The 13,419-nt window shown below is 29.4% G+C and overlaps 1 protein-coding gene across 7 annotated transcripts in view; it reads left to right on the plus strand.

The window, feature by feature from the left end:
• si:ch211-221n20.8 (neurogenic locus notch homolog protein 1) overlaps positions 1 to 12,988 on the plus strand; it is a 32,811-nt gene extending 19,823 nt beyond the window's left edge. For 6 of the 7 annotated variants that reach the window (XM_048207845.1, XM_048207851.1, XM_048207849.1 and 3 more), the window contains 7 exons: positions 1,015 to 1,110; positions 1,206 to 1,301; positions 1,411 to 1,506; positions 2,385 to 2,486; positions 4,126 to 4,231; positions 4,306 to 4,422; positions 12,577 to 12,988. In XM_048207845.1, the coding sequence (XP_048063802.1) occupies positions 1,015 to 1,110; positions 1,206 to 1,301; positions 1,411 to 1,506; positions 2,385 to 2,486; positions 4,126 to 4,231; positions 4,306 to 4,422; positions 12,577 to 12,652 (689 nt within the window). In that variant the 3' untranslated portion in view covers positions 12,653 to 12,988. The remainder of the gene's footprint in view (positions 1 to 1,014; positions 1,111 to 1,205; positions 1,302 to 1,410; positions 1,507 to 2,384; positions 2,487 to 4,125; positions 4,232 to 4,305; positions 4,423 to 12,576) is intronic. The other variant, XM_048207852.1, reaches the window with a different exon arrangement.
• The last annotated feature ends 431 nt before the right edge of the window (positions 12,989 to 13,419 follow it).

The following is a 13,419-nucleotide window of genomic DNA, read 5'->3' on the forward strand; positions in this document are numbered from 1 at the left end:
CTTCCCTGCGTTTTTCCGCCAAAATAAAAGCTCTGTGGTTTAACATTTGAGAGCAAATAAATTAATATTTAAGAAATTAATTTTACTGTAAAAATAATTAGCATTGGTTTTGTTGTGAAATATTTTTTTACAGTACAATAATATTATTGCAGTAGTAATTTCTTTGATTAATTTTAATTTCTGTAATTTAATCAAATAAAATTTGTAATGATATTAAAATTATTATTATTAATAGTATTGAATATTGCAATACTATTAATATACTGTAAAATAAAAATTGTATTTAATAATAACAAATATATAAATAATAATACTTTTATTTTAAAAAATTATATCTCATTTTTTTATTTTACAGTACAGTAATAACTTAAAGCTAATATGTTTACTCACATTTGACTGACAGTTACACTGTAAAACAGCTGATAGTTATGCTAATGAACTATAACATGGTGGAATAATTAATTAAGTCTGTTTTCTCAGATTGAACTATTTTATTTATGCTTTTTATGTATTGAGTTGTACGCATACTTAGAATAAATATTTGAAAATTTGTCATGGTGCATTCTGGGACTGCCTTCACCATGAAACCAAAAAGTTTAGTCTCTTCTGTTCATCAAGGCTGCATTTATTTGATGCAAAAAATACAGTAAAAAATATTAAATATTATTACAATTTAAAGTAAGTGTTTTGTATTTTAAAAATATTTTAAAAAGTAATTTATTTCTGTGATCAAAGCTGAATTTTCAGCATCATTACTCCAGTCTTCAGCGTCACATGATCCTTCAGAAATCATTCTGATATGATGATTTGATGAATAGAACAGCATTTATTTGAAATAGAATCTTTTGCAACATTCTAAATGTTTTCAGTGTCACTTTTGATGCATTTAATGCATCGTTGATAAATAAAAGTATCACTTTCTTTCAAAAAATCGGAATTTTGAAGGTTGTGAAAATGTGTTTCATGTGTTTATTGTTGTGTGTGTGTGTGTGTGTGTGTGTGTGTGTGTGTCAGCCATGTGTTCTCCACCCTGCGCTCACGGAGGCTCCTGCATGAGGTGGAACGTGTGTCTGTGTCCTCCGGGCTGGACGGGCGACGGATGTCACACAGGTAACGGTTGACCGTATCTCACACACACACACACACACACACACACACACACACACACACACACCGTAACACGACTGATGATGTGTGTGTCTCAGCCGTGTGTGAGCTGCCATGCAGTAACGGTGGACGTTGCGTTGCTCCAAACACCTGCCAGTGTCCCTCAGACTACAGCGGGCCGCAGTGTCTCACCCGTGAGTTTGTGTGATTTTAAAGAGGCATATGATGCTTTTTAATGTTTTTTCTCGTTTTCTCTTTTTCTTCTATACGCAGTATGTTGTGTATATGTGTGTGTGTTTGCAGCTCTGTGTTCTCCTCCATGTGTGAACGGCGGGAGGTGTGTGGACATCAACACCTGCAGCTGCGCAGACGGATGGACAGGAGCTCGCTGTCAGATAGGTGAGCGAACACACACACACACACACACACACAAATGATTTAAATGGGGACATCTATTGTTTTTTTGTACAGCTAGTTATAGATACTCTAACCAACACCTAAACCTAACAGGAAACTCAACTTTGTTTACTTTATATAATTCAAAATATAATTAAGTACGTATGTACGCATATGCAAATGCAAATGAGGACTACCATAGACTGCTCTTGATCTTAAATTAAGCTAATGTTAATGACTAAACCAACCCCTGAAACTACATTTAAATAAAAACTATGAGAATAAAACAATATCTATTTAATTTATTACTCACATTTTTATTACATTTATTACATTTTATTTACATTTATTTCATGTATTTATTTTGTATTTATTTTAATAATTATTTTAATCTTATTTATTTATTTCATGTATTTATTTTGTATTTGTTCATTTCTAATAATTATTTTAATCTTATTTATCTTATTTATCTCTATTGCTTTATTTTTGTAAATAACATTGTTTCTTGGTATAATATAATATGGATATAATGTTTCTTGAGCAGCAAATCATCATATTAGAATGATTTCTGAAGGATCATGTGACACTGAAGACTGGAGTAATGATGCTGAAAATTCAGCTTTGATCACAGGAATAAATTACACTTTACTATATATTCACATAGAAAACAGATATTTTAAATTGTAAAAATATTTCACAATTTTTACTGTATTTTTGATCAAATAAATTCAGTCTTGGTGAGCAGAAGAGACTCTTTTAAAAATATTTTAAAAATCTTACCGACCCCAAATGTAAAAGAGTTTAATTTACCAAATCATGCAATTTTGTCCTCAAAGTAACTAGTGAAGATCACAAGTGTGTGTGTGTGTGTTCCTCCTCAGAACCCGTCAGATGTGTGTCGGCGTGTAAAAACGGCGGTGTGTGTGTGGGACTCAACAGATGCCAGTGTGTGGATGGATTCAGCGGAAACCTCTGCGAGACGGGCACGTGACCGAACGACATCGTTCATTCCATCATGACATCATTCAGTACTCCGTTCAGTGTGACATCATCCATTATCATGACATCATCCTTCATTCATTAATTTGCAAAAAAAATATTATTCGACATAATTTATTCATGATGAATGAAGAATTTTTGTGTCTAGAATGTGTTTATTAATTGATAGTCATTAATATATCGTTTAATCATTAATTTTTCAAATATGGCATCATCATCATTCATGAATTAATTCTGAGTGATATAACCATTATTACTGAATGAAGAATTATCATCAGAGCAACATTAATTGATCGCCATTGTTAATAATACATTTATTAATCATTCATTCTTTCTTTCATGTTCATAATCCATTATGACGTCACAGATGATGTCATTTACTATCATGACATGATTTATTTATTAATTCAGCATGACATTATTCACTCATTCAATGGGCTATACGCACAGAGCGTTCTTTAGAACTTCTGCATTAATATAAGCCAGCTGGAAAACTTCCGGTGAGAGTCATGTGCTGGTGTGTTGAGCATCAGTAGTGTAATACTGAGTTTATAATCAGAATATAGTCACTTAAATAGTCATGCATAGCATTAATTTAGTTATTCAAACGTAAGACGGCATAAAAAATAAATAAATAAAGACGAGCCTCAGTGTTCCTCCTCCACTTAATTCAATTCGATCATCAGTTTTTACACTTTTATGTGAAAAAAATCTTCAAAAATTAAATATTTATTGTGCACTTTAGTTAGATTAATTGAATAAAATGTGCTGAAATCATTGATCTGACAGCTGCTGTGATTATAAAGAGAGAGCGGCGCTCGCTTTCTGTGTCATTCATTCACAAAAAAAGTTATTGTTTTTCATGAGATTTCGTGAGTACTTCATACTTCACATTGACAAAATGTATTTTTAAACCTAGTTATTTTATTATGTTTAATATTTAGTCAAAAACAAAGTGAAAAACACTTAGATATATGCGCAAATAAATGCTACTCTGCCGCCACCTGCTGGTTAAAGTGGTAATTATTGTCTTTTTTATTTTTAAATGCGTGTTTTCTATCAAATAATGAATTTCCTACATTTTTAAATGTTCGGTTTTACAATGGGGACAATCTCAGAAGAACAAATAATGTTTGTGGTCATCACATTAAAAATAACATTTGAAGTTATGGGGAAAAATAATGCATATGCGTGTCTAATTGCAGATACGGCGTTTTTAAACGTCCCAATAGCTTCATCTTTATTGCAATCAATAAAACTGGTTTATTGGCATATTAGATAAATGTGATAACTGCATTAAAATATGAATACAACATTAAAAAGTCAACCATTGATGGTTTTGTGTTGATGTACAGCAAATACAGAATGAACAGTTCACTGGAAATGCCTGAGCTGACTTAACGACAACCAGGAAGTAACCGTGCATATAGTCCATTGCATTTTATTTTTGTTTCAAACTGCTTTACAGAAATTCATAACATGAATCCTTTAATTATGACATCATTAATCATTGAATCATTCATATGACATCATTCATTTATTCAATTTCAGTTTCATGTTCATCCTTTCAGTTCAGTTTGCAGTGTTTCTTCTGTTCATGCTGTGGTGTGTGTGTGTGTGCAGCTGTCACTACGCCGTGTGTTCCTCCCTGCCAACATGGTGCAGCCTGCGGCCCTCTGAACACCTGTGTGTGTCCGACGGGGACGAGCGGCATACGCTGTGAGAAACTGTAAGAGAACAAACACACACACACACACAGCACTCATCATGTTAATGAATTAAAGCCCATCATCCCGTCCTCAGCACGTGTCCTGTCGTGACGACGGTGGTCAGTATGGCCCGCGCGGTGCGGAAAGGCTTTCGGGAGAGTTACGTGGACCGCTGCGGACCCCTGGGAGTCCAACTCTGTACTAAATACAGGTCAGTCACACACGTACTCACACATGAGAATGAAAATGGACAAATTCTGCTTTTTTTCCATGTTCATCTGTGTTTAGTGTGTTGAGCAGGAAAAAGTTCTTCTCTATATCAGTGTTTCTGAACTCCCTGAAATGAGTTTTCTTCACAATATTCGTTATTTAAATAATTAATGCGCATAATAAAGGGGCGGGGCCTGTTTGAGTTAGTTAGTAGTGTGTTGAAACTGGTGGATATGGTAAGGGGCGGGACATTTCCCAAACATCAATCACAACACACTGCTCCAGCCGACCAATCAGAGCACAGTGCGATGAGATAACCATGTAGCAAAGCTCTGTTTGTACTGTAATCCACTGAATGACACAAAGCATATAATCAAATGAATGAATCAGATTCAGATTATGAGTTCAAAACTAAAGATTCAAAATATTATAATCATATCAGATTTGAGGTCGGCAAGATTATTAAAATGTTTTTGAAAGAGTCTATTTTGCTCACCAAGGCTCATTTATTTGATCAAAAATACAGTAAAAATTGTGAAATATTTTTACAATTTAAAATATGTGTCTTCTATGTGAATATATAGTAAACTATAATTTATATCCAGTGATCAAAGCTGAATTTTCAGCATCATTACTCCAGTCTTCGGTGTCACATGATCCTTCAGAAATCATTCTGATATGATGATTTGATGCTCAAGAAACATTTCTGATGTTGAAAACAGTCATATTTTTGTGGAAACATTTTATTTTTCAGGATTTGTTAATGAATAGAAAGTTCAAAAGAACAGCATTTATTTGAATTAGAAATCTTTTGTAATATTTTAAATGATTTACTGTCACTTTTGTGATCGATTTCCATTTAAGTCCTTGCTTATTAGAAGTATTAATTTCTTTAAAAAAAAAAAAAGAAAAAAATCTTACTGACCCCAAACTAAGGGTAGTGTATATTACGGAAGAGGATTAGGGCCAAGCACTAATAAAAAAATAAAACCATATCGAGATTAAAGTTGTTAAATTTCGAGAAAAAAATCGTTAAATTTCAAGAAAAAAGTCGAGATAAAATGTTGAGAATAAACTCGTTAAATTACGAGAAAAAACTCGTTAAATTTCGAGAAAAAAGTCGAGATAAAATGTTGAGAATAAAGTCATTAAATTACGAGAAAAAAGTCATTAAATTATGAGAACAAATTCGTTAAATTATGAGAAAAATGTTACATTTCAAGAAAAAAGTCGAGATAAAATGTTGAGAATAAACTCATTAAATTACGAGAAAAAAGTCGTTAAATTACGAGAACAAATTCGTTAAATTACGAGAAAAAAGTCGTTAAATTACGAGAACAAATTCGTTAAATTACGAGAAAAATGACGTTACATTTTGAGAAAAAAGTCGAGATAAAATGTTGAGAATAAACTCATTAAATTACGAGAAAAAAGTCGTTAAATTACGAGAACAAATTCGTTAAATTACGAGAAAAATGTTGTTAAATTTTGAGAAAAAAGTCGAGATAAAATGTTGAGAATAAACTCATTAAATTATGAGAAAAAACTCGTTAAATTTCAAGAAAAAAGTCGAGATAAAATGTTGAGAATAAAGTCATTAAATTACGAGAAAAAAGTCGTTAAATTACGAGAACAAATTCGTTAAATTACGAGAAAAATGACGTTAAATTTTGAGAAAAAAGTCGAGATAAAATGTTGAGAATAAACTCATTAAATTACGAGAAAAAAATCGTTAAATTACGAGAACAAATTCTTTAAATTACGAGAAAAATGTTGTTAAATTTTGAGAAAAAAGTCGAGATAAAATGTTGAGAATAAACTCATTAAATTATGAGAAAAAACTCGTTAAATTTCAAGAAAAAAGTCGAGATAAAATGTTGAGAATAAAGTCATTAAATTACGAGAAAAAAGTCGTTAAATTACGAGAACAAATTCGTTAAATTACGAGAAAAATGACGTTAAATTTTGAGAAAAAAGTCGAGATAAAATGTTGAGAATAAACTCATTAAATTACGAGAAAAAAATCGTTAAATTACGAGAACAAATTCGTTAAATTACGAGAAAAATGTTGTTAAATTTTGAGAAAAAAGTCAAGATAAAATGTTGAGAATAAACTCATTAAATTACGAGAAAAAACTCGTTAAATTTCGAGAAAAAAGTCGAGATAAAATGTTGAGAATAAACTCATTAAATTACGAGAAAAATGGCGTTAAATTACGAGAACAAATTCGTTAAATTACGAGAAAAAAGTCGTTAAATTACGAGAACAAATTCGTTAAATTACGAGAAAAATGACGTTACATTTTGAGAAAAAAGTCGAGATAAAATGTTGAGAATAAACTCATTAAATTACGAGAAAAAAGTCGTTAAATTACGAGAACAAATTCGTTAAATTACGAGAAAAATGTTGTTAAATTTTGAGAAAAAAGTCGAGATAAAATGTTGAGAATAAACTCATTAAATTATGAGAAAAAACTCGTTAAATTTCAAGAAAAAAGTCGAGATAAAATGTTGAGAATAAAGTCATTAAATTACGAGAAAAAAGTCGTTAAATTACGAGAACAAATTCGTTAAATTACGAGAAAAATGACGTTAAATTTTGAGAAAAAAGTCGAGATAAAATGTTGAGAATAAACTCATTAAATTACGAGAAAAAAATCGTTAAATTACGAGAACAAATTCTTTAAATTACGAGAAAAATGTTGTTAAATTTTGAGAAAAAAGTCGAGATAAAATGTTGAGAATAAACTCATTAAATTATGAGAAAAAACTCGTTAAATTTCAAGAAAAAAGTCGAGATAAAATGTTGAGAATAAAGTCATTAAATTACGAGAAAAAAGTCGTTAAATTACGAGAACAAATTCGTTAAATTACGAGAAAAATGACGTTAAATTTTGAGAAAAAAGTCGAGATAAAATGTTGAGAATAAACTCATTAAATTACGAGAAAAAAATCGTTAAATTACGAGAACAAATTCGTTAAATTACGAGAAAAATGTTGTTAAATTTTGAGAAAAAAGTCAAGATAAAATGTTGAGAATAAACTCATTAAATTACGAGAAAAAACTCGTTAAATTTCGAGAAAAAAGTCGAGATAAAATGTTGAGAATAAACTCATTAAATTACGAGAAAAATGGCGTTAAATTACGAGAACAAATTCGTTAAATTACGAGAAAAAAGTCGTTAAATTACGAGAACAAATTCGTTAAATTACGAGAAAAATGACGTTACATTTTGAGAAAAAAGTCGAGATAAAATGTTGAGAATAAACTCATTAAATTACGAGAAAAAAGTCGTTAAATTACGAGAACAAATTCGTTAAATTACGAGAAAAATGTTGTTAAATTTTGAGAAAAAAGTCGAGATAAAATGTTGAGAATAAAGTCATTAAATTATGAGAAAAAACTCGTTAAATTTCAAGAAAAAAGTCGAGATAAAATGTTGAGAATAAAGTCATTAAATTACGAGAAAAAAGTCGTTAAATTACGAGAACAAATTCGTTAAATTACGAGAAAAATGACGTTAAATTTTGAGAAAAAAGTCGAGATAAAATGTTGAGAATAAACTCATTAAATTACGAGAAAAAAATCGTTAAATTACGAGAACAAATTCGTTAAATTACGAGAAAAATGACGTTAAATTTTGAGAAAAAAGTCGAGATAAAATGTTGAGAATAAACTCATTAAATTACGAGAAAAAAATCGTTAAATTACGAGAACAAATTCGTTAAATTACGAGAAAAATGTTGTTAAATTTTGAGAAAAAAGTCAAGATAAAATGTTGAGAATAAACTCATTAAATTACGAGAAAAAACTCGTTAAATTTCGAGAAAAAAGTCGAGATAAAATGTTGAGAATAAACTCATTAAATTACGAGAAAAATGTCGTTAAATTTCGAGAAAAAAAGTCGAGATAAAATGTTGAGAATAAAGTCATTAAATTACGAGAACAAATTCGTTAAATTACGAGAAAAATGTTGTTAAATTTCGAGAAAAAAGTCGAGATAAAATGTTGAGAATAAAGTCATTAAATTACGAGAAAAATGTTGTTAAATTTCGAGAAAAAAGTCGAGATAAAATGTTGAGAATAAATTCATTAAATTACAAGAAAAAAGTAATTAAATTACGAGAACAAATTCGTTAAATTACGAGAAAAATGTTGTTAAATTTTGAGAAAAAAGTCGAGATAAAATGTTGAGAATAAACTCATTAAATTATGAGAAAAAACTCTTCTTCTCTATATCAGTGTTTCTGAACTCCCTGAAATGAGTTTTCTTCACAATATTCCTTATTTAAATAATTAATGCGCATAATAAAGGGGCGGGGCCTGTTTGAGTTAGTTAGTAGTGTGTTGAAACTGGTGGATATGGTAAGGGGCGGGACATTTCCCAAACATCAATCACAACACACTGCTCCAGCCGACCAATCAGAGCACAGTGCGATGAGATAACCATGTAGCAAAGCTCTGTTTGTACTGTAATCCACTGAATGACACAAAGCATATAATCAAATGAATGAATCAGATTCAGATTATGAGTTCAAAACTAAAGATTCAAAATATTATAATCATATCAGATTTGAGGTCGGCAAGATTATTAAAATGTTTTTGAAAGAGTCTATTTTGCTCACCAAGGCTCATTTATTTGATCAAAAATACAGTAAAAATTGTGAAATATTTTTACAATTTAAAATATGTGTCTTCTATGTGAATATATAGTAAACTATAATTTATATCCAGTGATCAAAGCTGAATTTTCAGCATCATTACTCCAGTCTTCGGTGTCACATGATCCTTCAGAAATCATTCTGATATGATGATTTGCTGCTCAAGAAACATTTCTGATGTTGAAAACAGTCATATTTTTGTGGAAACATTTTATTTTTCAGGATTTGTTAATGAATAGAAAGTTCAAAAGAACAGCATTTATTTGAATTAGAAATCTTTTGTAATATTTTAAATGATTTACTGTCACTTTTGTGATCGATTTCCATTTAAGTCCTTGCTTATTAGAAGTATTAATTTCTTTAAAAAAAAAAAAAAAGAAAAAAATCTTACTGACCCCAAACTAAGGGTAGTGTATATTACGGAAGAGGATTAGGGCCAAGCACTAATAAAAAAATAAAACCATATCGAGAAAAATGTTGTTAAATTTCGAGAAAAAAGTCGAGATAAAATGTTGAGAATAAAGTCATTAAATTACGAGAAAAATGTTGTTAAATTTCGAGAAAAAAGTCGAGATAAAATGTTGAGAATAAATTCATTAAATTACAAGAAAAAAGTCATTAAATTACGAGAACAAATTCGTTAAATTACGAGAAAAATGTTGTTAAATTTTGAGAAAAAAGTCGAGATAAAATGTTGAGAATAAACTCATTAAATTATGAGAAAAAACTCGTTAAATTTCAAGAAAAAAGTCGAGATAAAATGTTGAGAATAAAGTCATTAAATTACGAGAAAAAAGTCATTAAATTATGAGAACAAATTCGTTAAATTATGAGAAAAATGTTAAATTTCAAGAAAAAAGTCGAGATAAAATGTTGAGAATACTCATTAAATTATGAGAAAAAAGTCGTTAAATTTCAAGAAAAAAGTCGAGATAAAATGTTGAGAATAAAGTCATTAAATTACGAGAAAAAAGTCGTTAAATTACGAGAACAAATTCGTTAAATTACGAGAAAAAAGTCGTTAAATTACAAGAACAAATTCGTTAAATTACGAGAAAAATGACATTAAATTTTGAGAAAAAAGTCGAGATAAAATGTTGAGAATAAACTCATTAAATTACGAGAAAAAAGTCGTTAAATTACGAGAACAAATTCGTTAAATTACCAGAAAAATGTTGTTAAATTTTGAGAAAAAAGTCGAGATAAAATGTTGAGAATAAACTCATTAAATTATGAGAAAAAACTCGTTAAATTTCAAGAAAAAAGTCGAGATAAAATGTTGAGAATAAAGTCATTAAATTACGAGAAAAAAGTCGTTAAATTACGAGAACAAATTCGTTAAATTACGAGAAAAAAGTTGTTAAATTACGAGAACAAATTCATTAAATTATGAGAAAAATGACGTTAAATTTTGAGAAAAAAGTCGAGATAAAATGTTGAGAATAAACTCATTAAATTACGAGAAAAAAATCGTTAAATTACGAGAACAAATTCGTTAAATTACGAGAAAAATTTTGTTAAATTTTGAGAAAAAAGTCGAGATAAAATGTTGAGAATAAACTCATTAAATTACGAGAAAAAACTCGTTAAATTTCGAGAAAAAAGTCGAGATAAAATGTTGAGAATAAACTCATTAAATTACGAGAAAAATGTCGTTAAATTTCGAGAAAAAAGTCGAGATAAAATGTTGAGAATAAAGTCATTAAATTACGAGAACAAATTCGTTAAATTGCGAGAAAAATGTTGTTAAATTTCGAGAAAAAAGTCGAGATAAAATGTTGAGAATAAAGTCATTAAATTACGAGAACAAATTCGTTAAATTACGAGAAAAATGTTGTTAAATTTCGAGAAAAAAGTCGAGATAAAATGTTGAGAATAAAGTCATTAAATTACGAGAAAAAACTCGTTAAATTTCGAGAAAAAAGTCGAGATAAAATGTTGAGAATAAAGTCATTAAATTACGAGAAAAAACTCATTAAATTACGAGAAAAATGTTGTTAAATTTCGAGAAAAAAGTCGAGATAAAATGTTGAGAATAAATTCATTAAATTACGAGAAAAAAGTCATTAAATTACGAGAACAAATTCGTTAAATTACGAGAAAAATGTTGTTAAATTTTGAGAAAAAAGTCAAGATAAAATGTTGAGAATAAATTCATTAAATTACGAGAAAAAAGTCATTAAATTACGAGAACAAATTCGTTAAATTACGAGAAAAATGTTAAATTTCGAGAAAAAAGTCGAGATAAAATGTTGAGAATAAATTCATTAAATTACGAGAAAAAAGTCATTAAATTACGAGAACAAATTCGTTAAATTATGAGAAAAATTTTGTTAAATTTTGAGAAAAAAGTCGAGATAAAATGTTGAGAATAAACTCATTAAATTATGAGAAAAAACTCGTTAAATTTCAAGAAAAAAGTCGAGATAAAATGTTGAGAATAAAGTCATTAAATTACGAGAAAAAAGTCGTTAAATTACGAGAACAAATTCGTTAAATTACGAGAAAAAAGTCGTTAAATTACGAGAACAAATTCGTTAAATTACGAGAAAAATGACGTTAAATTTTGAGAAAAAAGTCGAGATAAAATGTTGAGAATAAACTCATTAAATTACGAGAAAAAAATCGTTAAATTACGAGAACAAATTCGTTAAATTACGAGAAAAATTTTAAATTTTGAGAAAAAAGTCGAGATAAAATGTTGAGAATAAACTCATTAAATTACGAGAAAAAACTCGTTAAATTTCGAGAAAAAAGTCGAGATAAAATGTTGAGAATAAAGTCATTAAATTATGAGAACAAATTCGTTAAATTACGAGAAAAATGTCGTTAAATTTCGAGAAAAAAGTCGAGATAAAATGTTGAGAATAAAGTCATTAAATTACGAGAACAAATTCGTTAAATTACGAGAAAAATGTCGTTAAATTTCGAGAAAAAAGTCGAGATAAAATGTTGAGAATAAAGTCATTAAATTACGAGAAAAAACTCGTTAAATTTCGAGAAAAAAGTCGAGATAAAATGTTGAGAATAAAGTCATTAAATTACGAAAAAAAACTCATTAAATTACGAGAAAAATGTTGTTAAATTACGAGAACAAATTCGTTAAATTATGAGAGCAAATTTGTAATTTAACGAATTTGTTCTCGTAATTTAACAACCTTTTTCTCATAATTTAATGACTTTATTCTCAACATTTTATCTCGACTTTTTTCTCGAAATTTAACGAATTTTTTCACGAAATTTAACAACTTTAATCTCGAGATGGTTTTTATTTTTTTATTATTGCTTGGCCCTAATCCTCTTCCATAGTATATTAATGTTGCAACATTGCTTATTATTGCATTAACTGATATAGCAGAATCTCTTTTGACACAAAATACACGTCACACCAGCCTGACTCTCAGCTGTGAAATACAGTCGTAAACTTTCTCTTAAATGTGTAAGTGTGTGCTGCTCTTACTGTCATGTGTGGTGTTGTTTTCTGTGTTTGCAGGATAAACCAGGCGCGTGTGTATCTGCAGGCGTATAGAGTGGGCTACAAGATCCAGTGTCCCGACAAAACACGATGAACCACAAGACAACAACACCAAGTCCAGTATAAAATCTCCCAAACAGAGAGCCAAACACAACACTGCCTCACTCACGGCAGAAGAAATGATCTTTATTGGCGTTAATGAATCCATGAAGAACCTTTAACATTTCCATTCCACAAACGGTTCTTTAGATTTTTAAAATGTCCTTCACATTAAGAAAAAAAAAGTTATTTTTTAAAACAAATCACTGAAAGGTTCTTTGGGGAAGCAAAAATTATTATTTTATGGCAGTGATTCTGTATGATTGTGTACATTGCTTTTGCACATTGTGCATGTGTATTTTTTTCATACAAATAAAAAAAGATATTTTTATGTGACTGTTTTACTTCATTGTGTGATGAACTTCTTTGCAAGTGTGTAACTGAGTAAACCCAGGTGACCTGAAAACTGGTGCAAACTCGTTGAAATGCTGGTCACTTCTGTTTACAGCAGCAGTGTGAAAGTGAACCTGTGCTGTATAGAACTGAGGGTTAAAGGGTTAGTTCACCCAAAGATGAAAATTCTGTCATTAATTACTCTCCCTCATGTCGTTCCACACCTGTACGACCTTCATTCATCTTCAGAACACAAATCAAGTCTGAGAGGTTTCTGTCTCTCTATAGAGATCCAATCCAATTTTAACCTTCAACTGTTTGGAGGCCACTGAAGTCCACTATATGGAGAATAATCCTGGAATGTTTTCATCAAAAACCTTCATTTCTTTTCGACTGAAGAAAGAAAGACATGAACATCTTAGATGATAT

This window comes from Megalobrama amblycephala, linkage group LG11 (genome assembly GCF_018812025.1).
Source record: "Megalobrama amblycephala isolate DHTTF-2021 linkage group LG11, ASM1881202v1, whole genome shotgun sequence".
NCBI classification, from domain to species: Eukaryota; Metazoa; Chordata; class Actinopteri; order Cypriniformes; family Xenocyprididae; genus Megalobrama; species Megalobrama amblycephala.